The sequence below is a fragment of the Ambystoma mexicanum genome, chromosome 8, assembly GCF_040938575.1.
Source record: "Ambystoma mexicanum isolate Mex_15411 chromosome 8, UKY_AmexF1_1, whole genome shotgun sequence".
NCBI lineage: Eukaryota > Metazoa > Chordata > Amphibia > Caudata > Ambystomatidae > Ambystoma > Ambystoma mexicanum.
The window spans coordinates 44,674,381-44,699,627 of NC_090929.1; the positions used below are offsets into that span (position 1 = coordinate 44,674,381).

The 25,247-nt window shown below is 47.6% G+C and overlaps 1 protein-coding gene across 15 annotated transcripts in view; it reads right to left on the reverse strand.

Moving 5' to 3' along the window:
• The window catches only part of FNBP1 (formin binding protein 1), a 1,284,153-nt gene that overhangs the window by 685,905 nt on the left and 573,001 nt on the right, over positions 1-25,247 (reverse strand). For all 15 annotated transcript variants that reach the window (XM_069609253.1, XM_069609251.1, XM_069609250.1 and 12 more), the window contains exon 6: positions 2,004-2,108. In XM_069609253.1, the coding sequence (XP_069465354.1) occupies positions 2,004-2,108 (105 nt within the window). The remainder of the gene's footprint in view (positions 1-2,003; positions 2,109-25,247) is intronic.

A 25,247-nucleotide genomic window follows, 5' to 3' on the forward strand; every position in this document is an offset into this window, starting at 1 on the left:
AAGATAGGGTACAGTGGTGATCAAGCGATAGTTGGTGCGGATGGTGGGATCTAGAGTGGGTTTCTTCAGAAGACGCGTGACCCAAGCTTCTTTAATGGCATTAGGAACTGAGTTGGATTTGAATGATGCGTTGATAAAGCTGGCTATGGTTGGGGCCAAGGGTTCTGCACACATTTTGACATTGTGAGCTGGGCAAGTGTCTCCTGCACAGTTAGAAGCTTTCAGATGCTGCATAGTGGTGAGGACTTCCGAGAGTGTGACGGCTGCTAACTGGAACTGTGGAGTACTAGTAGCGGTCAAGGTGGTGCTTCCCCGGGGGGCGGGCGGTATCGGTGGTACATGGGACTTTATGAGGATGGCTTTATCCCTTAGATTCTGTGTTTTGGTGCCAAGGGCTGATTGGATGAGCGAACACTGTGCTTTGTTTTTGGGAAAGTTGTCGGTTGGTCGGGCCGGGGTTTCAAGCTCTGAGGATTTTGAAAAGCTCTTTAACGTTGGAGCTTGCTTCAGTGAATCTAGTGTTGTAGATGTTGGCTTTGGTGGCAACAATGGCTGTTTTATAAGTGTCGGCTGAGCCGTGGAAGGCAGCTTTGTTGGTGGAGGTAGGGTTTTTTCTCCAGAGATATTCAAGTGCGCGTTTCTTTTTGAGGAGGGAGGCTAGCTCAGCGGTGTAACAGTTCTGTGGGTTTCTTTTTTGCAGGAGGTAGTTTTGAGGGGAGCGTGTTCGTCGAGTGCAGTGAGCAGTGCGGTGTTGTACGCCGCTAGGATGACTTCATGCGTGGTGTTGTCGGGTGCTGATTTGAGCGAGGCTAGGATGGAGGGGGCTAGTTCCCTGACCGTGAGTTTACGGGTGTGTCTGGCAATGATAGGGGGATCCCCGATTATGGGTGCTGTTTTGGTGGAAGTGGTAACTCTGAAGCAGATCAGTGAGTGATCTGACCAGGGAAGGGGGTCAATGGAAGTAACTTGGAGGGAAGTGTTAGAGGGGAGTATACAGTCGAGGATTCTTCCGTTTCTGTGGGTGGGCGAGAGACCTTGCAATTCCATTTCACCTTCTCTGCTCATCATTTTCTCCGTTTCCTTTTCCACCCACAGACCACAATATACCTTTATACAGAGAAAGCTTGCTGTTAAAGTGGTGATGGGCGAGCTATAAAAAAAAACTCCCTAAAATAAGATGCCACAGGTGGCTAGATCAGGGGTAAGGTGTTGGCCTCTGCCTTGAGGGCAGCGTGCATTTCACAAGTTCCATTCCAACAGCAAGGTCAGTAGCATTAAACATGTGGCAATGATGAGAACACCTGTTATTGCAAAGCTTGAAACCTTCAGGCGTACCGTATAAGAGCACAATATTATAGTGCATGCCACCAGTACATTGCGAAATTCCACAAAGTGCAAACGCATGTACAGTTGGCCACTTTACCCAGTGGCGCTCCACTCCTTTTTACGAAAAGGGCAGAGAGGCCATCATGCAAGATCGGGGGATAAGGGGTCTAGTACATAAGGGGAGGTAACAGGGAGAGCCGAAGGGGTGTTGTGCAGGTATCAGTCTAAGAGGGGATGGAGGAGGGGGAAGAGAAGGGTGCCATGGGGATCCCCCTGCATGGTAATGAGGTACCTTAGAAAGATGTGGGGGGAGGTTGACCCCTCAGAATGGAAATGTGCCGCAGCACAACATGTGGCAGTAAAGGAAGGAAATGAACGACTGAGGGGGTGGGGGGGAGTAAGCGTAGTGCGGGAAAGGGCAGCACACACTAGGGATTTAGGAAATGTGGAATACGGAATTAGAGCACAGAACTGTACATTGAAGCAACAGCAACACAGTAACTAGATAACTTCTAGAACCATCTCCTCAAGTGTTTCACAGTCCACACTACCCGGAAAACCTGCCAGAGCAGACAGACAGGAGTGGCATGCACCAAGCCATAGGCGAGCTACACCCAGACACACACTTTAGGTCTTCCCCATGAAGTCATGAAGGTAAATCACAGCACAGGGCTCACCTTTTCCACGTCAGCTTTGGTAACATTGATATCGGCATCCATTCGTTCAAAGTACTGCTGGGCCCGATCAGCCTCTTTGCAATCTCTCTCGAACCTTCGTTTGCTCTGCAGAAAGGAGAGAGCAGGTTCACATTGAGAACAACCTGCAAGAACTGAAGAACAACACATTCTGATGGAGCCACTATTCCTCCCACAGATTCCCAATCTTCTGAAAGGCGTTCTGGGCACAGTGTAATCACAGGCTCCCCTTGTGCCAGAAGTTATGTTGTTTGTAGATATATACAGAGCCACGTGACCCCCCCTCTGACGTCAGTTTCTCCTTTCGTCCCAGTCAGATGCCGAGGAACAGTATAAATGTCACATCAAAGAAGTATTAAAAAACAAGCATTGGCAAAGGCAACAGTTTGGGCTTTTGTTTAGGTATATGTGATAGGCATTTGCTAGGTACTGATATTATGACACTACCTGGTCATAAGATCACAACAGCTGGCAAATGGTGTGATTACCTGGACGTATGACAGCAGTGCTTGGCAAATGCCTATTTAATACCTATATGTAAAACCCAACTGCTGGCTCTGTCAATACTTGTTTTTAACAGGACTTCAGTACAAGGGACAGATCATAATGAAGTGGCTGACAGCACACTTGGTTAATACATGTTTATTACATCTTTTTTTAAATATCTTTCTACTTGGAGATATTTGTGAACAATCCCAGTTAGGAAATTATAATTCTTTAGTTGTTCCAGGGGTTCATAATTTTTCGTCCAGTCCCACAGTTTTATCTTGTTGATGTATATCTGTTTTAATGTATCATATGCGGTCCTCTTGCAGTACAATGGGTGCCATTGAATTGTATTAAACATGTTATCAAATATGTTCGCAAATGTGTCATTCCTTCTGGTTTTATCATCTAGTGGAGAGGAGTGTATTTTTAAGTGGAGCGCCATTAGGCATGTACTGCTGCAATCAAGTCATAACTCAGAAAAGCCAATGTTTGATGTTTTGGATCGATAGATCGATCTCAAAAATATCCCAAGAGCAGGTGGTTTGGGTGGGAATGACCATAGAGATTAGCATGGCCATGGGCAGTCAATGGGTGGGTAAATAACCAAACAAGACCTACAAGCTGTGTGTCCCTCCTCACATGCCGGCTCCCACCTAGCTGCACTCGAATGCAAGAGTTCTGACTTCTAAGTAGCGAATATGAGCAATCTTCTAGACCGGTAGCATGTTGGAGTGAGGAGCAAAATTTGGGAGGACTAGTATATCCACCCGAAAGAGCATTTAAAAAAAAATGTTTAATTTGGTTGGGGGATAAAAATCAACCTTTCAAATATATATCAAACTTTCATACATCATAAGTTCATTTCAGTTATTTACATCTCAAAACAAATTCATGTCTGTCGTTAACCATATCAACAGGTATCTTTATAATTCATCTTCTGCATTTGTGGCATATATCGCATTCATAAACTGGACAACTGACACTCTTATTGCCAATTTTGGGCTATTAAAAATACGTTGCGAGCATTACCAAAAGCAGAGAAACTTGTTCATCTAATAACACCTTCCGCCTAGATGCCTCATTGTTTGAAAGACTTCTGATACCCATAACCAGAAGACAGAGAAGAGCGCCCGGAAATCTGGTTTACACCTTCACTAAACTGGGTGCCAAGAAAAAAGTGTGGTGTGAAGGGTTGCCCATGCCGATGCCCAAGAGATGTCCAGAATAGAAACCCTCTCATGGAGGAGACCACCCCCCAGGCCTTCCAGAGATGCCCACGTTTGCTAGCTTGCCATTCCAGTGGGCCCCAATGCGGTCTACTCAGAAGCGCTAGGCCCCCTTAGGCATCACTCTGTCCAAGCATTCCTCCCTCTTACATCGGTAAGGCGATAGATAGAAAACCATGAGATAACCTTCGGCAGGAAGGGCTCTGCCCTCTCATATTAAACCAGGAAGGGGATAAAATGCAGAGGGCCTGCAGTACGGAGACCTTCCCAGCAGAAGTTACTGCCACCGACAATGTCACTTTAGGAGTTAGCAGCCACAGAGAACCCAAATGCGTAGGCTTTTATGGACCCACCATTAACAACTAAAGAACCAAAGAATCAAATTAAGGCCCAATGAGGAAAATCACAATAGGCTTTGCCAGGTGGTGTGGGCGAGGCAGTAAGAGAGGGGAGGAAAGGGTGGACAGTGTAAACCAGCCCTTTCACAAACTGGACTACAGTCGGACTGGGAAAATACAACCCTTCTACAGGGGGCAACTTAAACATAGAGAAGGCCTCAAGGTGGCCCTTCACCGTACCAACATTAGTCCCACTCTGCCCAGAGAGAACAGGAGTTCTAAACCCATATCAATGGGATACAACAACCGATGAATGTGCCTTTCATAGCACCAACGTGATATAGCATTAGCGACGAACTGCCATCATCCCAATTGGTTAGCTTAGCCTTTCAGGAGCTAGGCCTAGAGGTGAATTGTCCTGCAGCAAGGCTGTGAGAGAACACCCTCTCTCTTCCAAAGTCGTGAAAAGCTGACATTTCCGGTACTTCCTCATCCCCCAAATGCATGGGGGTAATCGGATTTACCTCAACAGTACTTCCAGCAGGACAGAAGGTAAAACACGTATTCCATTAGTTGCTCTCAAAGGTCCAGATCCTCCAAGCACCGGAGCTGTAAAATTGGCTCATTTCTTTCGATCTGCAGAATGCATTTTTTCACATCCCAAACTAGCAAAATATTTTTAAAGGTCGAAGTGACTGGGATCCAAACAGTACGACATTCCCTTACATTTCTGGGAAATCAGTGATGGTTCCCTCACTTTATTGAAACAGAGTGCCATGCCAGGACAGCAGTGATGGACACCTTTATTTATGTATTTAGTAACTTCGTCCCTACTGGGGATTTGAACCTGGTTCGTGCAGGTTACACTGCAGTGGCACACCATGCTGAGCTATTTTACAGGTGCTAGGCTGCTGTTGTTCCTTTGTATAGACTGCCCGACACATAAAGCTCATTGTAAAGCAGTCACAAAGCAGCCCTCTCGTCACTGAGATGTGCCTTGTGAAATGAAGCTGAATCATGTATTCCTACAGACACAGTGTCTGCAGATCATGGGGGGTGGGGGGTGCGTGTGGCTATAGCCCTAGGTGTGTCCCTTAAGAGGTGGCCATGCTGGGTGATTGGAAGGGGAAGGCTTCTTAAAGCTGCATGCTGTGGGGGACAATAACCAACTAACAGTGCTTATTAAAGTGCTGCATTTTCTTTTGTTGTGTTCTCGTCTGTGTCGTCTCTCTCAATAATATTATATGGTGTGCAGTGGCGAAAAGCATGGTATGGTGTTTGAATTGTGGGGGGGCTGAGTATGGGGTCGCTGGGAGGTGGGGTGTCTGGTGCGGGAGTAGAAGGGGTGGGGAACATAGTTCCACTACTTTTTAAACATTATTTTTACACTTCCACCACTGTTCACAGTACCTTTGATTCAGAGTGTGGAGCACTCACTACGAGTTGGAGGTGCTATCTTTTCACTCCTTTAGGTTTTCACAGAGTGGTTTGGTGGCCCATTCTCAGTGCAATTGTCTGAATATTTCCTTATCTCTGCGACTGTCTCTTGAGGGTGAGAGTTGTGAGACAGGAATGGTATAAAGAGATGGCACAGACAACAGTGTAACTGTTTTGAAAATCTTTATTAAAATGCCAGGATGGGTGTAACACCTAACCTGCCCTAGAGCTGTGGAGGGGATTGCCCCAACTAATGAAACTAAGGAACGTCTATGTCCAGAAATCCAAAAGAAATGTCTGTCTGTGTCAAAACCCATATTTTCCCTCACGTCCAATACCTTAATGTAGTACACAGATATTCTAACTCAAAATAGTGTCCAACAAAGTCTGGAACAATCTCTAGCTCCCTTCCCCAATACAGTTCCAAAAACAATGTTCTCAAGAAACACAGGCTTTCTGTCCCCAAGCTTCAAGCACTGGTTCACAACACAATGTTCCAAAAGAGCTTAGGGTTCCCTTCCCCAAGCTGCAATTGCAGGTTCACAAAACAAGGTTCCAAAAGGGTTCAAGGGCTCATTCCCAAGCTGCAGATGCTGGTACATAAACCAGGTTCCAAAGATAATATTCCCAAGAAGCTCAGGACTTCCTTCCCCAAACTGGTCGTCTTGATTCACAAATAATCTCACAGAGTTGAGAGGGAGCTTAGGTTTTTCCTTCCCAAGCTTGTTGCGATGATTCAAAACCAATATTCCGCTCTCTATGTTTTCTAGATTTCTTTTACAGTTCCTTTTCATACCAGTTCCTTTTTTATTTGGTGGGGCTCCCTGGTCTAGGCGCAGTTGACCGATCGCACGGTCCACAAACTACAGGCCGTGCAACCAGTTGCCCTAGCCCAAGCACTTTATCCCAATAATTTAGGGTCGTTGAGTTGTTCACACTTTGTTAGATTCAATTGCAGCTTAAGCTTTCAAATTGGCATTTTGCTCCTACTTTTCCTACTTTGCTGCTCCCCTCGGCTGTGCAATTGCAGAAAACTATCTCCTAATTTCACTAACTCGTGTTGCTTGACGAATGTTCTTTAACGGCTCAGAGTCTTTTGAACATGTATTCTTCCTTAGATGTGACCACTCTGGAACAATCTTATTCCTTAGCCCTTCATTGAAATTGAATTAGTCCATTTCATAATTCGGTTATTATCAGAGGCTGCCTGCACACAACCACTCTGATACAATGTAGCTTCACTAACTTTCATCCGGGCACCGGGTTTCTCTCATTCATTGCCAGTCATTAGTCGCGTAACGGCTCTTTCTCAGTTTCTTGCTTTGCACGGTCAGGATCTCACTGCCTGCCCCGCATACACCCCTAGACTGCTGCTTCCAGTCAGGGGAACAAGCACCTCTCGGCCACATCACAAGAACCGCCTGCTTCCACGGCTCCCTTCCATCGGCTGAGACACGGCTCCCTCGCCACTCATTGACGCTCTGCTAAATGGTGTCTTTCTCCAGCGTCTCAGCGTCCCGTTCTCCTCCGATTTCTCGCAGGTTATGCTGACGTTCCTGCTCCTCTCAGCCCAATGGCTTCTCGCTCTCCTTGCTGTTTGTGGACTCCACCTTTTATACACCTGCGAGCCTCTAACAGGCTGCAGGTGTGATGTCCCAGGCTCAATTGCCTGACCACAATCCATCCAATTAACAAGATATACCTGACCTTCAGCTCTATAGCCTTCAGGCTCCCTCGTCTTTGTCCAAGTACTATAGTGGTGTCTCCTATAGGTAATTGGGGGTAGCTTCTTCTTTTCAGTACTTGTTCTAACTTCAGAGGGAAACAGAGGAGATGGAAAGCAATATCCTACAAAGGTGGAGGGAGGGTAAGGTAAGTCACTGTCAAGAAAGGGGGGATACCTTGTATTGCACTCTAGCACTCTCTCCCCAATCCCCAAGGACCCTCCGCCCAGGTGATCCTCCCTCACTAGTCCACCCATAGGGTCAGGATCCAAAAGCTATGGCCCTTCCCTGGCCACCTGAACAGAAGATCCCTGGGGAGTAAGTGTGAGAGTGCATTCAGGTTTCTCACAGAGTGTACGACAGAGCCATCAAAGACCTCAACACGTTCTCTCCTACATTCATGTGAGTTTTCCCTGTTCCTAAAAAAGTCAAATCCTTAATAGCACCTCCAAATCATCTGTTAGTAGGTCTTTAAAAGACCGCTTTGAAAACACCTGTCAACAACAGAGGAACATTCACCTCCACAGTGTCTTCTGGCAGAACCTTAAGAAGATGGGACAAGCTCCACTGCTAAAAGCGGTGTCATCTCCTGGAAAAGGAGTGTTCCGGAAGAGCAAACTGGGAATGTTGGAGGTTTGGCACGTGAGGGAGAAATTGCAGTGGGTAATTTCTTCGAGGACACCGTGGCCACATTTTATCTGCTCCCACTCCCCGCTGAAGAGCCATATCCGGCTAGCCAAAGGAGAAGCATGTGATGGAAATGACCTTTTACAAAGGTCTTGTAGCTGGGGTACTTGATGGCAACATGTACGGCTGCCTCATTCACACTTGGAGGTGCAAAAATACTCTTGCCGCTGAAGCGATTGTCCCTGGCCTGAACTCCACCCCCTGTGAAGGAAAGAACATGGCCAATAGCAGCTCCTATTATTGCAGAAGGCATAGAAGTAAGTAGAGGCGGCAGGCATCCCAAGGGATTTATGAAGGGTAAGGGAGAGAGACAGAGGAAGGGCAGTGGAGTGCCAGAGAAGGACAGAAGGAGAAGAGTGATGGTCAACAGAGGCAGAAGAAGTGGAGGATAAAGAGGTGGAAGAGCTGGACGCAAAGGCTCACGCTAAGAAGCCAGCATTGGCAAAAGCATGAGGGCCAACGGCTGCAAGGGGTGCTGTAAAGAAGAAAGTGAGAGGGACCCTGGCAAGTATGTCAGAGCCTTATGGCCCTGTGCCAGGAAACTGCTTTGACAAAAAGCTAATGACCCCAGGGAAGAAGAGACATAGTTCACTGTCTGGTGGAAATGACAACACCACCAAGGAAAATAACAAGTTACTTACCAACTGTAACGTTCTTTCGATTGGATGTTCCTCCCACGTATTCTTCATCTTAGACACATATTCGTATCGTCAGCTTTGCTGCTTCGGAAAAGACATTTCCACACCAGAGGGCAATGTGCTCGATGTTGTGGCGTCAGCATCACTCAAGGGCTGCCGTAGAGTGTCAACGGCATCTGTAGTATAAAAGGCTTGAGCCGCGCCCGTTGGCTTCAGTTCTGTTTTTTTGATATTCCCAACTGAGGAGTTGACCAGGCGTCCCCTTAGACCGTAAGCTCTCAAGAAACATTGAGTGTAAAATACGTAAACTGTACAGAGGGGTAGGCTTGGAGGGTCGATGAGGAATACGTGGGAGGAACATCCAATCGAAAGAACATTACAGTTTGTAAGTAACTTGTTCTTCGAATGGATTGTGTCCTCCTATGTATTCCTCATCTTAGATAGACTCCCATAGCAGTGAAAATTTGGAGGACGGAGTACTCATTAATTTTACTCATGGACCGTATGTAGAACGGCCTTAGCAAAAAGACCCCCCTGGGATGAGGTGGAATCTAAACAATAGTTTTTCACAAAAGTGTGCATTGACGATAAGGTGGCCGCTGCACAAATATATTGCACCGGGACACCCCTCTGAAGAGCCGTTGAAGTCGACATGCCCCTAGTAGAATGAGCTCTTAGCCCATCTGGAGGTTCCTTACCTGCCATTCTGTAACACACTCCAATTGCTAGAATTATCCATATGGATAAGGTCTGTTTCGTTGTTGCCAGGCCCAATTTGTGGCCGGTGTATCCAATGAAAAGGTGGTCACTTTTCCTAAATGTTGCCAGTCTAGAAATGTAAAAGCTGAGATTCCTTTTTGGGAACAGCCTGTTGAGTTTTCTTCCTCCTTACTTGCATGTGGGGAAGGATAGAAAGATGGCAAAGTGATCTTCTGTGACAAGTGAAAGTCAGACTAGTTTCGGTAGAAATGAAGGTTTGACTTTAAGTATAACTTTTTCTTTATGAAAGATGGTGTGAGGAGGCTTACAAGAGAGGGCCTGTAACTCACTCACCCTGCGGGCTGATGTAATAGCCACTAGTAGGATTGCCTTCAAAGTGAGAAGCCTTAGTGGACAAGAATGCAAAGGCTCAAAAGGAATGCATGTAAGAAATGTTAGTACTAAATTTAGATCCCAAACAGTGACTTGAAAAGGGACTGGAGGGTACACGTTAGTGAGACCATTTGTTAAATTCTTAATCAGTGGAATTTTAAAGTAAGATACCTCTTCTGAGGAGCACTTAAAAATAGAAAGCACAGCAAAGAACAAGTTACTTCTTACCTTGTAACGTTCTTTCGACGGGATGTTCCTCCGACGTATTCCTCATCTTAGATATCTCCTTCCAGCTCTGCTGGCCTCGGAAAATTTTTTCTCTAGAGGGCGCTGCGCGTCGACGTCCTTCGAGTCGATATCCCTCGACAGCCGCCGTATCGACGTTCGACGTCATCCTGCCTATAAAGGCCGCGCGCAGCGTCCGTTGCTCAGTTCCGTTTTGTAGCCCACAGTATTACTGTCTGGACTAGACTAATCACGAAGGAGCGTAAGCTGCAACAACAAGGGAAGTAGAACTGCGGGGATGGATGGGAGGGTCGATGAGGAATACGTCGGAGGAACATCCCGTCGAAAGAACGTTACAAGGTAAGAAGTAACTTGTTCTTCGAAGGGATTGTGTCCTCCGACGTATTCCTCATCTTAGATAGGCTCCCATAGCAGTATTCTATATTCGGAGGAGGGAGTACTGACTTCACGCTGTCTTCTATTGATGAATAGAATGCAGTACAGCCCTTCCAAACCTAGTCTCTTGACTGGAGGAGGAATCCAGATTGTAAAAACGTGTAAAGGTATGGACAGACGACCATGTAGCGGCCGCACATATGTCTTTAACCGGCACGCCTCTTTTGAGGGACAAATGAAGCTGCAATACCTCTGGTCGAATGAGCCCTAAGGTTTGAGGGGGCTCTTTCCCTGCCAGTTTATAACATTCCAGAATGGCTAGAATGATCCATCTGGAAATGGTCTGCTTAGTTATTGGTAACCCCAGCTTGTGACCTGTGTAACCTACAAACAGCTGGTCTGCCTGTCTTATCCTGGCTAGTCTACTAATGTAAAAACTTAAAACCCTCCTAGGGTCTAGTCTGTGTAACCTCTCTTCCTCTTTCCCCGGGTGAGGAGGAGGATAGAAAGATGGTAGGGTAATCTTCTGAGTGATATGGAATTCAGAAACCACCTTTGGGAGGAAATTAGGCTTCACTTGCAGGACAACTTTGTCTTTGTGAAAGATTGTATGAGGGGGTTTACAAGAAAGAGCTTGTAATTCGCTCACCCTTCTAGCAGATGTAAGTGCTATTAATAAAACAGTTTTAAGGGTAAGGAATTTTAACGAACAAGAATGGAGAGGTTCGAAAGGTGTACCCATCAGGAAAGTTAGCACTAAGTTTAAATCCCATAGGGGAACTTGGAATGGTCTTGGGGGATAAACATTGGTTAACCCCTTTAGAAACTGTATTACCAAGGGTAATTTGAAATAGGATGGTTCTTCCGCAGTACGCTTAAAGATGGATAGCGCTGCGAGATAGCCCTTAATGGTGCCAACTTGAAGGCCTGAATTTGCCAAATATAGTAGGAAGGACAAAACCATTGGTGTACCACATGAAAATGGGTTGATATTCTGTTCTCTACACCAGCTGCAAAATCTGTTCCAACGGCAGCGGTATAAAGACTTTGTTGCTGGCCTCCTTGCCGAAAGCAACACCTCCATAACATCATCAGGGAGGTCCCAATCCTTGTACCTCAGCCGTTCAGAAGCCAAGCGTGAAGGTTGAGGGTTTTGATGTCTGGATGGAGAACCTGACCTCCCTTCTGTGAGAGTAGGTTCTCTCTGAGTGGAAGTCGAATTGGAGGGCAGATGGACAAGTCTAGAAGGTCCGGGTACCACGTTCTCCTGGCCCAATCCGGGGCAATTAGGATCATGGTTCGCCGGAATCTTCTCAACCTCCTGATCATTTGAGGAATGACAGGGACCGGTGGGAACGCGTACAGAAGCGGAAACTCCCAGTCCACTATGAACGCGTCTCCCAGAGCTCCTCTCGGAGGAAATTCCCTTGAGCAGAACAGGTCGCATTTCCTGTTTAGGCTGGTGGCGAACAGATCTACCTGAGGGGTTCCCCAAAGGGCGAAGATCTCTTGAAGGACTTCCTGAGCTAGCTCCCACTCGTGGGAGACTGTGTTCTGCCTGCTCAGAGCGTCCGCTGTCAAGTTCTTCTCTCCGGCTAGGTGAACTGCCGATAGAGAGATTCCTTCTTGGATTGCCCAAAACCAGAGCTGCATCGCCTCTCTGCACAGGGGTAGTGATCCTACGCCTCCTCTTTTGTTGAGGTAATGCATGGCCACCGTGTTGTCCGTCATTACCAGGACGTTCTTCCCTTGTACAGCTGGCAGGAAAGCCTTCAGCGCAAGTCTGATGGCTCTCAGCTCTAACAGGTTGATGTGTAGTCTGGACTCCGATGGAGACCAACGACCGCTGATGGTCAAGTCGTTGGCGTGGGCTCCCCACCCCGTGAGTGAGGCATCCGTGACTACTGTTATCTCCGGCCAGGGTTGCCAAAACTGTTCTCCTTTCAGAATGTTCTCCTGACAGGCCCACCACTGAAGGTCTCGAGCCACCCTGCCGGGAACCTGAAGAAGATCTGTCATTCTCCCTGAGAATTGTGACCACTGAGTCCTCAGTGCCCACTGGAGGGATCTCATTCTCAGGCGAGCCTCTGGCACAAGGAAAATGCAGGATGCCATGAGGCCTAGCAACCTCAAAAAGTCGAAGGCTGGGAGACGTTGGGCATGCTGGAACTTGGTAACCATCTGTAGAATATCTTGAGCCCTCACCTCTGGTGGCGAGGCTTTTCCCAGGGAAGTATCCAGGATCGCTCCTATGAACTGGAGTCTCTGCGATGGTATCATTTGTGACTTCTTTAAATTGAGGGAGAAACCCAGTCTGTGAAGGAAGTGGCACACGTGATTTAGCTGGATCTGAGCTTGTTCCGGAGAAACAGCCCTGATCAGCCAATCGTCCAGGTAGGGGTAGACGTGAATCCCTTCCCTCCTTAGACTTGCAGCCACGACCGACATTAACTTGGTGAAGACCCTCGGGGCGGAGGTCAGCCCAAATGGCAGCACTCGAAATTGATAGTGAGAGTTGCCAATTGCGAACCTCAGGTATTTCCTGTGTTTGAGATGGATAGGCACATGGAAATAAGCGTCCTGAAGGTCCAGAGATACCAACCAGTCCTGGAACTGAAGGGCCTGGAGGATCTGAGAAAGTGTGACCATCTTGAATTTGTCTTTTCTGAGGAATTTGTTCAATTCTCGCAAGTCCAAGATGGGTCTCAGTCCTCCGTCTTTCTTCGGAATGAGAAAGTAAGGGGAGTACCAGCCCTTGTTCCTCTCCGCTACAGGTACCGGTTCTATGGCACCTTTCTCTAGCAGGTCCAAAATTTCCTGCAAGAGGAGCGGATCTGGAGCTTTCTGAGAGCTGATCCCCGGTGGATGACTCTGAGGTATACGTAGGAAAGGCAGGCAGTAACCTTGGCCGACTGTTTCCAATGCCCAAGCATCTGACGTGATAGCCTGCCATACCGTCAGATGTTGAGTCAACCTGCCTCCTACAGGTGTCCTGTGAGGGGAGTCCTCAGAGTGGTTTTGGGGCGGCTGATGCAGATGCCGATGGTAAAGAGGCACCTGCTGTTGCTGCGGCTTTAGAATATCTACCCCGTCCACCTCGGGTAGTTCTTCTTTGACCCCTTTGAGCCGGTCGTCCTCTACCTCTTCCGAATGCGGAGTAGAAGCGAAAGGACTTGCCCCTCGCAGAGGTTCCAGTGGGACGAAAAGGAGTCTGATGGATTGCAGCTCCTAGGGATTTTGCTGCAGCTTTTGAAGTTTGCAGTTTCTCTAAACTGTCATCCGCCTTTTTCCCGAACAAAGAAGAGCCATCGAATGGCATGTTCAAGAGCCTGGCTTGCACATCTGGGGCAAAACCCGACTTTCTCAACCAAGCGAATCTCCTGGTTGATGTACTTGCCGCCATTGCTCTGCTGATACTGTCAGCCGAATCAATGCCCGTCTGGAGGGATTCGCACATAGCGTCTTTACCGTCCTGTAAAATATTCAGGAACGCATCCCTTTCTTCTCCCTCCGGGATGCAGTCAGCCGCTGTAGAAGCACACTCCCAAAGTGTATGGCTGAACCTAGCAAGGGTGCAAGTAGCATTCACAGACTTTAACGCCATGCTACATGCTGAAAAGACTTTCTTTGCCATAGCATCATATTTTTTATCGTCCCTGTCCTGTGGGACTGTAGGATAAGCCGTCTTGACATCGGTAGAGGATGCTGCTTGTACCACCAGACTTTCTGGGGATGGGTGTTTAGACAAAAACTCTGGGTCTGTGGAAGATACCCTGTACTTTGTAGACAGTTTTTTATTTACTGCTGGTATTACATCTGGGGTTTCCCAGTTTGTCATGATCTTTCTCTGAAGAGCTTTATGAAAGGGCACCACAGGATCCTCTTGTGGGCCTTTGTCAAGAATATCCGTGAGGTCATCTTGTTGGAAAGATTGTGAAGGTGCAGACCACCCCATGAACTCTGTAATCCTGGCCATTAAGGCTCTGTAGGGGGTTTCAGCATGCTCCCCTGGGTCTGGCTTAGCAAACTCCACCTCAGGGGAAGTGTCTAACCCACTTGCCTCATGTAAAGAATCATGAAGATCCTTTAATATGCGCTCTTCAGAGGAAAATTCCTCTCTAACTGGGGTTACAGGTCCCTGTAACTCAAATGTGTCTTGTTCAGACAAATCACCCTCTTCTAAAATTGAGGATATAGTTCTCAATTGTTCTGAACTCATAAAGGGAGTAAATCCCATTTCCAAGGCAGAGGGTGCCGAACTTGTCATTATTGGCCTCGAAAGCGTCGATGTCGTCGACGCCGAAGGCTTCGAGCGTGGCGTCGAAAACAGAGGTGGAGGCCTCGAGGACCTCGACAGAATTGGAATTCTACTCGACAATATCGAAGCCATCGATGTCGAGGGCCTGGGGATAGTCACTGGATGTGTGGTAACCGTGACTTTTCTTGGCGTCGACGCCGGTGTCGAGGCCGGCGTCGAGTCGACAGACCCGTGTGTCGAAGGTCCCCTCGACAACGGCGTCGAAGACATCGACTTCGACGTCGACGGAACCTTCGAGGAAGGTTTGGAGGTCATAGTCCTGCTCGAGGGTTCGAAACGCGCTCGAGAGGTTTCTTTCGCCGGGTACTGCGACTCGCGGCGTTTTTGACCTTCGGGTCTTTCGACCAGAGCATCGCTCTCGGCAGTCTTCGAGGGGGTCGAGGCCGCTTTCTCGAAGACGCTCATCATATTCTTTCGGAATTCCTCCCATTCAGCCCGGGAACTATGTTTCGTGGGGCAAGGGATTCTTTTTGGCGAAACAGAGGAAGAGGAAGACGGAGAAGGGGATCTTCGACGTCTCCTCTTCGAGTGCTTCGATCTCGAGGAGTGATGAGACCCACTCCGAGAACTGGAGCGCGAATGGTGACGAGGAGACGAATGTCTCGACTTCGTCGACGAGGAAGAAGCTTTAAAAGTCTTACCTTTCTCCAGCTTCCCCCTACGCTCCTTCAAGACCTTAGCTGTCATGGACATACAGTCCTCGCATTCCGAACAATGGTGTTCAGCTCCCAAGCACCACAGACAAATTCTGTGAGGATCGGTCAACGACATCTTTTTCCCACAATCTCGACATTTTTTGAAGCCGGATCGAGGAGTTGTCGGTTCCGACGAGGAAGCCATCGAGTACAGATCGAATAACTCGAGGTAAATAGGATTAATCTGACTAAGAACTGAGCAACGGTATTCCGAGGCACTGAGTAAGCGCGGAAAAACGGAACTGAGCAACGGACGCTGCGCGCGGCATTTATAGGCAGGATGACGTCGAACGTCGATACGGCGGCTGTCGAGGGACATCGACTCGAAGGACGTCGACGCGCAGCGCCCTCTAGAGACAAAATTTTCCGAGGCCAGCAGAGCTGGAAGGAGATATCTAAGATGAGGAATACGTCGGAGGACACAATCCCTTCGAAGTATACTTTTATTGTACCAATCTGGAGGCCTTGATTGGCCAAATGTAATAGGAAAGAAAGTACCATAGGTGTACCACATAGAAAAGGATCCACATTCTTATCTTTGCACCAGTTACTGAACTTGTTCCAACGACACCGGTACAAAGATTTTGTTGCTCGTCTTCTGGCCGAAAGCAAAATCTCAATTACGTCGTCCCGGAGGTCCCAATCCTTATATCTCAGCCTCTCAGAAACCACGACTGAAGGCTGAGTGTCTTGATCTCTGGATGGAGAACCCGAATCTTCCTCCTGTGAGAGAAAATCCTCCCTTAGTGGAAGATGTATTGGAGGGCAGATGGACATGTCCAAAAGGTCCGGGTACCACGTCCTCCTGGCCCAGTCCGGGGCAATTAGGATCATGGTTTTCCTGAACTTTCTCAACCTTCTGATTACGTGACGAATCACGGGGACTCGAGGAAATGCATTTAGGAGCAGACATTCCAAGTCCACTACAAACGCATCCCCTAGAGCTCCTCTTGGAGGAAATTCCCTTGAGCAGTACAGTTCGCACTTCCTGTTGACACTGGCTGCGAACAGATCCACTTGTGGGGTTCCCCAAAGGGTGAAGATCTCTTGAAGGACTTCCTGAGCTAGTTCCCACTCATGGGACACTGTGCTCTGCTTGCTCAGAGCGTCTGCCGCCATGTTCGGCTCTCCGGCTAGGTGAACTGCCGATAGAGAGATTCCTTCTTGTATTGCCCAGAGCTGCATTGCCTCTCTGCACAGTGTTAGTGACCCTATGCCTCCTCTCTTGTTGAGGTAGTACATGGGCACTGTGTTGTCCATCATTATCAGGACATTCTTTCCTCGTACAGAGGACAGAAAGGCCTTCAGCGCTAGTCTGATTGCCCTCTGCTCCAAAAGGTTGATGTGTAGTTTGGACTCCGATGGAGACCAACAACCACCGATTGTCAGATCTTTGGTGTGGGCTCCCCACCCTGTGAGTGAGGCATTCATTACTACTGTTATCTCCGAACATGGTTGCCAAAAAGATTCTCTCTTGAGAATCTTGTCTTTGCAAGTCCACCATAGCAGATCTTGAGCCACTCTGGCCGGAACCTGCAAAAGATCTGACACATTCTCTGGCAATTGGGACCATTGAGTCCTGAGGGCCCATTGAAGGGATCTCATTCTCAATCTGGCCTCTGGCACCAGAAAAATGCAGGATGCCATGAGGCCGAGCAACATCAGAAAATCGAAGGCTGGCAGATGCTGGGCATTCTGGAACTTTGTTACCATCTGCAGAATGTGATGAGCTCTCACCTGGGGAGGCGAGGCTTTGCTTGAGGGAGTATCCAGGACTGCTCCGATGAATTGCAGTCTTTGGAATGGTATCATATTTGACTTCTTGTAATTAAGGGAGAAGCCCAGTCTGTGTAAGAAATGGCAGGTCATGCTCAGGTGTTCATGGGCCTGTTCGGGTGAACGTGCCCTGATTAACCAATTTTCCAGGTAAGGATAGACATGAATCCCACCTCTCCGGAGACTCGCTGCCACTACCGCCATCAGCTTGGTGAAAACCCTCGGGCGGAGGTCAACCTGAATGGCAGAACTTGAAACTGATAGTGAGAACTGCCAATAGCGAACCTCAGGTACTTTCTGTGTTTGGGATGGATCAGCATATGAAAGTAAGCATCCTGAAGGTCCAATGATCCCAACCAGTCCTGGAGCTGGAGAGCCTGTAGGATCTGAGAAAGGGTTAACATCTTGAACTTGTCCTTCCTGAGGAACTTGTTCAAGTTTCTTAAGTCCAAGATGTGTCTCAATCCTCCGTCCTTCTTTGGGATGAGGAAATAGGGGGAATACCAACCCCTGTTCCTCTCCGCTACAGGTACATGTTCTATTGCACCTTTCTCTAGCAGGGTTAAAATTTCCTGTAACAGGAGCGGGTCTGGAATTTTGACAGTTGTATCCCGGTGGATGGTCTTGAGGCCTTTTTTGAAACGGAAGGCAGTAACCTTGAGCCACTGTTTCCAGTGCCCAACCATCTGATGTAATGCCCCGCCATTTGTTCAGATGCTGAGAGATTCTGCCTCCCAAGGGGTCTTGTGGTTCAAGACCTCAGAGTGGCTTAGGGCGGCTGCATCAGAGGCAGAGAGGACAGGTGCCGCTGCTGGGGCCGATCTAGCACCCTTTCCTCGTCCACCCTTAGGAAATTGCCTTTGTCCTCTTTGACTGGCCTGTCCTTTTCCTCTTTCAAATTAGGAATAAAAACAAAAAGGACCACCCCTCTAGGAAGATGAACCTGAGTAGGAGTGTTACTGAGGTTGTCGTGTGGAGGCGCTAAGTGACTTATCCGCTGCCTGGGAGGTCTGCAGCTTCTCCAAAGTTTCAGCCTTGCTGCCAAACAACTTCAAGTTGTCGAATGGCATATTAAGAAGTCTGGCCTGCACATCCGGTGCAAAGCCTGACTTTCTCAGCCACGCAAACCTGTGTAGCACTGTGCTAGATGCCATGGACCTGCTGATGCAGTCAGCAGTGTCCAGTCCTGACTGAAGGCATCCCCCCATATCCTCCTTTCCATCTTTCACAATCGCGAAGCAGCCGTCTCGCTCCTCGCCCTCAGGAATGTGTTCAGCCGCTACACTAATACAATCCCACAGGGTGTATGTGAATCTTGCAAGTCACATTTGTTGACTTTAAAGCCATACTGCTTGAAGGAAAAATCTTGCGAGACCAGGCCTCAATTCTCTTATCGTCCCTATCTGGGGGAATAGAAGGGTATGCAGATTGTCTAGTGGATGTAGCTGCCTGGAGTACTAAGATCTCAGGTGTAGGATGCTTAGTTAAATAGTCAGGGTTCGAAGAAGGTGGTCTGTATTTCCTAGCAAACTCTTTGTTCACTGCTGGTCTAGATTCTGGGGTTTCCCATGCGGCCATAACCTTCCTTTGAAGTGCTGTGTGAAAAGGAAGAACAGGATCCTTTTGAGGACCTTGACTGAGTATGTCCGTCATGCCAACCTGTTCGTAAGTGGGTGAATTTCTGTTCCACCACCCTGTTCATAATATTTCTATATGCAGAGTCGTCCTGATCAGCAGGGCCAGGCTTATCAAATTCTAACTCAGGTGACATGTCTAGACCACTAACTGTTTGTAGACAGTCAGAGGACAGACATTTTGGACTGAGGGTCAATTAATTCTTCTGGGACATCTCGTGTACCATATTTTACTCTTCAGAGGATTGTTCCTCATAAATAGAGGCTGCAGACCTGAAAAAGTATTTTCTTGGCACGGTGAAAAGTTTTACCCGTGGTTTATGAAGCCACTGACCATGGTTTTGCCAAAGGCATTGATATTGGTGCTGGAATCAATGTTGCCCTCGACAAAGGCATCAATGTCGTTGATATTGTCGACGCTGGCTTCAACAAAGTCGAAGGAGCCTTAGATGTAAGCGCCGTCGAGGAAGGTGTCGACGCTACCTTTGACACTGGCGTTGAGTAAGTCTTCGACAATTGCGTCGAGGAGAACTTCGACAGACTTCGATGACGGTTTGTCATCTGACGCGATTTTGTCTGGAGTCGTATTCGGTTTATGCACTGGTAGGCCTTTCTTGCTCTTCTTATGAGGTGTCGGAGAGGTTTCTCTCACCAACACCCTTGACGATTGTTTGCGGAATGAGAGCGTCTAGTCTCTGACCTTCCTCTGTCATGTTTAGAATGAGCTGGGCATGGTCTTCACGTGATATGTTCGAGGGGGACTTGGTCATGTACTCGAAGAGTCGCATCATCAAGGCTCTAAAAGCCTTCCATTTTTTTAGGGGAATCATGTTTTGATGGACAGGTGATAACCCCCATCGGAGGGCGACGAAGAAGAGGAAGAGGGTGATCGGTGACGCCTCTTCTTCGAAGACGAAGATTTTCTTGACCGACTTCTCGACCTAGATTTCTTCCATTTACTCGGGACTTTTCCCTGGACTCCGCAGAGTACTTATTTTTTAAGATTCCTCCCCCACCGCCAATTTACCTCTTCGTTCCTTGAGAGCTTTGTTCATCATAGCCTGACGGGAACCGCAGTCATCTCGATGGTCCGGACCGAGGCACCAGAGACAAACTCGATGGGGTCAGACATTTTCTTCCCGCACTTGTGGCACTTTTTAAAGCCAGTTTTAGGGGTAGAAGGATTAGATGAAGACATCTCGAAAGATTGAAGTGCCGTTTTTCGTACACACAAATCAAAAGCTTTCGGAAAAAACGGAACTCAAATAAACGGGCATTTTTGCTGAAGCAGTAAAGCTGACGATACAAATATCTAAGATGAGAAATATGTGGGAGGACAATCCATTTGAAATGTGATTTGCTCTGTGCAAAGTTTAAGGAGATGCAGAGCCAGGTAGGCACCAGGACCCCAAAGATGGACCATCCTTGGCTGGGGTGCTAAGAATAATATGATAAATCATTTATAACCCGCCTGTACACAAGGAAGGGTAGACAGACGAAGGACAAAACAAACGATCTTATTAGGCCTTGTGTCATTCAGATCATGCAGGTGCGAGGGAAGAGGAATGACTGCAAATGACCCAGAATGGACCGGGAAGAAATCAAATGCCAATTGAAAGCTAAGCAACCACTACACAACAGTACCTAGGATCACTAGAAATGGCCAAAGTGGCCTGGGAGGGGTTGGGGGGTAGTCCGAAATATGTTAACCCTAGAGAGCTGTGAGTGAATTTGCATACTGGACCAGACCAGGAAAACTTAATCCTGTCCAAAAACTGTTACAGAGACGATAATTCTGATCACAAACGGCCTTTTCACTTGTTTTGTTGTCCTCTGCATCAACCGCACCATTGTTAGAGTGCTTTAATTTGTGTTATGGGCCTTACTCCTATTAGGAGTGTGTTTTGCGAACTCTCTTTGTATACCTATCTACTTGTGTGTGAGTCCTTTGTTGATCATTCAGCATGTGGGAGGGGCCCATGTTCTGCAGATCTGTTGTGCACAGCAAGACCCCCTGGTATGGCTTGCAAGAGTGATTTGCCTTAGTGTTAGCATTCTAAACCTCTTTAAATGTTTTATGCACTAAAGATCTTGGATTGGACTTTATATTGCAGGTGCACTTTTCTTTTGGACAACAAAGAATCCATCCACAGTATAAAAGCTTGTTCTGCCACTGGGCAGGCAGTGCACAGGATAAGTATTAATTGTCTCATAGGTTGAAAGTGTAAAAGCAGAAGGGTGCTCGATTGTCAGCAATGTCAGCTGAAATGAAGGACTGCCCTGACAACATGGACATTTGGCTTTTCGCAATCTGGTAGCAAATTCCACCACCTTCCTTCATCTGGCAAGCTGAGCATTGGGAGCAGCAGGAGTAAGTCGGCATGATTTCAGTGATACAGGGGTCTTACCAACAGCAGAGAGGGAGATGAAGGGTCATAGCCTCCACCTTTCCATGTGTTGGTATGAACTCAGCTCCAATGGCTGTACTGCAACATTAGCTAAGCCATTGATAATGGACTTTTCACTGCAACAACTTAAGATATATTTCAGATGCATTCTCCTTCCCAAACAGTTAACGACACGGTCTGCAGCTTTCATTTTGTGTATTATTATAGCCATATGAGCCAAATAAGACATTGCATTGAAGGGGAAATCACAAGTTTTCTGCCCCGCTTCTGGTCTTAAACCTGAACCTTTTGCAGGCAGCGGTGATGGGTGCATATTTTAACTAACAAGGCCAACTCCTTTGTGGGATGGTTGACAGGGCACATCCACACAAAGGCAGGCTCCAGGTCTCCCTACAATACTTGCAGCTTAGACAGTGTGAAAGGGTCAGGGGCCTGACCCTGCCAAGGGAGAACATGACACCACCAAGCCTAGGGTAGGAGGTCTACCATGCAGTTTGCACAGCCAGTCCTACCCCAGAGGTGGGGTAAGTCCCAGTCCCTGGACTCCTCTGAACGTGCCTATAATGTAATGACAGGTATCACTTTCAATCAGCCAATGTCACCCCTCCTCAATTCTGGGTTGAGTACTTTTAGTTTCCTAACAAAACTACAACGACAATTGGGCAATGTTAGAAGAACGAAGCACAGCTGGCCGCTGAACAAATCAATGACTTCTAGGCACACTAACATCCCATCACCTATCCAAGAATAGAAGCTATACTTACTGCATTCTGGAACAAAGTAACTGCTGACAGGACATTCAGTGGAGACCCTAAAAGAGACTGCTCGAATTGCCACACAACAGAAGGGAGCAGGGCTAAGACGGACTAAAACGTTTTTTGTAGAGTTTCACTACAGCGACTCAACCCCTGAGGAAAATACACAGTTCTCATGGGAGCCATAAAATGTGTGGGGTGTTTCGGTAAGGATGGGAGGAGTGGCAGGGGACTGAGAAACCAGACGAAGGATGGAGGGAGGAGTGGACCGCTTATAATAATAATAATAATAACAATAATAATAATAATAATAATAACTTAGCATTTATATTTATATGGCGCTACAAACCCTCAGGTATCTGAGCGCAATAGTCTGGACAATTTGCACAGGGGTGCTGTGTGGGAGAGAAAGCGGTATCTAGTAGAGAGAGCGGAGCTGTGATTGTGAGATTATGTTAGGGCAAGTGGTAGCAGAGTGGGGTTGAGAAGGTAGTAGAGGGATATGGAGAGTATGTGGGAAGGGAAGAGATAGAGAGGGGGGTGGGTGGCAGTGAATGGTAGAGAGAGCAGGGAAGGAGTTTTGAAGTGCCAGGTGGAAGGTAACAGGAAGCGATAGATGGAGAAGAGAAATTAAGGTAGGTAGGATAAGAATGTGAGAAGACTGGAGGGATAAAGGTGGAAAAAGGCGGGAGGAGAGGTGGGGGCCGGTGGGGACAGGGATCAGAGGGAGTAGAAGGTGATAGGAGAAGGGTTGCTAAAGAGAGCAAGCGATGAAAGACTAGAAAAGGGAGATAAAAAAAGAAATATAAGGGAATGGAGTGGGGGCAGTGTGAAGGAGAGTGAACAGAGGGGTACGTGTTTGGAGAAACACAAAACACCATCTTGAACCATCTTTACTGTAGTAACACAAGAGCAGGGTGTTCACAGAAAACTCTTGGAGGGAGGGAAATAGATAAGACTTTAGCATTCAGGCCCTCACATGGTATGGAAGCTACTTAGTAAGTGGGGGTTACTGATCTATTGTGATCACCCTGATTTGGGGGGAAAGCGAAGCCTGAGTTAGAGTGGGGGGAGCCCACAGGAGGCTGAGGGACCAGTTAGAAAAACACTTCAGTTGAATTAACCTGCAGTCTCAAACCTTACTAATAAAATCTTACTTATTTAATAGCAAATCTTACAAATAAAAACCCTTGACTCTTTAATCAGACTTTAGGTTGTCTGTGACCAGTGGTGTCATTGTGGGATTGTACAGACCCCAATATAGAGGCAATCCAGCACCCAGAGAAATGCTGACAATAGTCCGGATTATGAAGACCACGCATTTACCTACAAGGGCTACACCTAGAGTCACTGGCTTAATCGATATGGAGACAAAGAGGTGGTAGTTCCACAAAGAGGAAAGTCACTAGTCAAGACTAACCTTCATGTGGATGTACTTGAAGGGACATATTGAACAAATGCCTCAATGTCTGGTATGGCACACAATAGTCACTAGATGTTGTTAAGATGGATTTCTGAACTCTGACCTGGTGGGCAGAGGTTCAGAATGCCAGCCTAGTTTCTTGGAACAGGGTAACATTCTTGACAAGCCAAACCTATCAAGGTAGCATTGGTGGCAGTGAAGACTGGGTCTCATGAGGGGTGAGGGTGATCGAAAGACCACAATGAGCACACACAAACAACACCACAACTTACTCTCAGTCAGGTGTATATATCAAAAATACATGTACGTTTATTAAAGGCCTTTTAAGTCAAACACAAGATGAAACCACAGCAATATTAACAATACTAACAACCATATACTAGGGACCATTTATATAGTAACTGCTGTCCTAAAGCAATATTTAAACAAGTAAGGATCCACAACCTGTAACAGAAGGGGGTCAGACAGTGCAAATATATTTTAGGCAATTGTTCAGCAACCCAAATCCTAACTAATAGGCAGTCCAATCCCTACGATTGGACTGCCTATTGTGCTCAAAAATACGTTTAGCGCGGCAGCGCTCCATCGTGCGTTGAAGTACAAACGGGTCTCTTCAAGGGGCTGTAGTGGCTCAGGAAGGGGGGTAAGGCGATGAAGAATAGAGTTGCACAATTCGAGGAGGGTCTCTACAAGGGTGCAGGGCTATTTCCAGGAATCAGGAATAGGATGGTAGTTCAGACTATCCTAATGAAGGGAGAGTGGCCCTTGGGGGACACGTATGCGTAAATGTCTATGGGTGTGCCAGGGACCACCAGTAAGTGTTGCAAGTACTCACTGACCCTCGACGCAGTCTGGAAAGGCCAGTGAAGGCCAGTTCGCTCACAGGTTCGAGTCCTGCAGTTGTGAGTTTCTGGCTTTCAGGGGCTGCATTCCGGGAACTCAGTCCGTGGATGGCCAATGGCCTTTTCTCTGCTTCTGGGGAAGTTCCACTGCAGGTCGTCTTAGGGCACACCAGCAAGGCACCCACAAAGCTCGTCACCACAGCGGGGCAACAGGGGTATGGCGTAGTCTTGGGTTCAGGCGGACTCCCCTAATTCCAGACCTAGTAATGCTAGGTGTACGGAAATCGGTGGGAGAGGGCCTTCTACCAAGAGTTTACGGTTCCCAAAGTCTCAAGTCAGAATTTGAGACGGCAGCAATTCCAGAGCAAAGGTCCCGTACGAGCTGGTCAGTTCACTGCGTGGTCCAGGAATACTTCTGAAGAGGCTCGCTTGCAGGTTAAGAAGGAGGTGCTGAGAGTAGTTGGTCCCACTACTCCAACGGGTCAAAGCCCCCTTCTGTGATTGATGAGAAACAGGGGCTCCAACGGAACAACAGCAGGGTCAGGGTGCCAAACCTTCCAGCGGGTCACCAGCTGTTCCACGGATCCGTTTCTTCGGTTCTGGATACTTGGCTCCTTTACTAAGTTCGGTGTGAACTCAAGACGATTGACCTAGAACAGGTCTAGAGTGCCTTCTCCTATCCAAAATCTCCTTCGTGCCAAAACAGAGAAAAACCAACAGAAGATCTGGTCACATTCAGCCATCCCAGACGTGGACTAATCCGGGACTACTGTGGTCCCAGTCATCCCAGCACACCAGACATCATGGCACCCAGGATGTGTATTGGAACTAGACAGCTCCAGCCAACATCCTGGGCACGCACACACACAAGGGATGCAGAAGCCCGCAAAAGCTTCAGTTTGCGCGAGGATCTGCATGACCAAATAAGAAATTTCCTGGGTCGGATCGACCTTGAGAAGGCAAAGGGACAAAATGGCCAAAGGACAGAACAAAGGACTTTGTAACATGACCATTTCAGGCACTGGCCACTGTGCTGGGCCAAACGCGGTTTGGACCATTGAAAAGAGTCAACAATGCTTTAAAAGTAATAGCTGGCTCCAGCTCTGTCCTGGGCACACTTGTA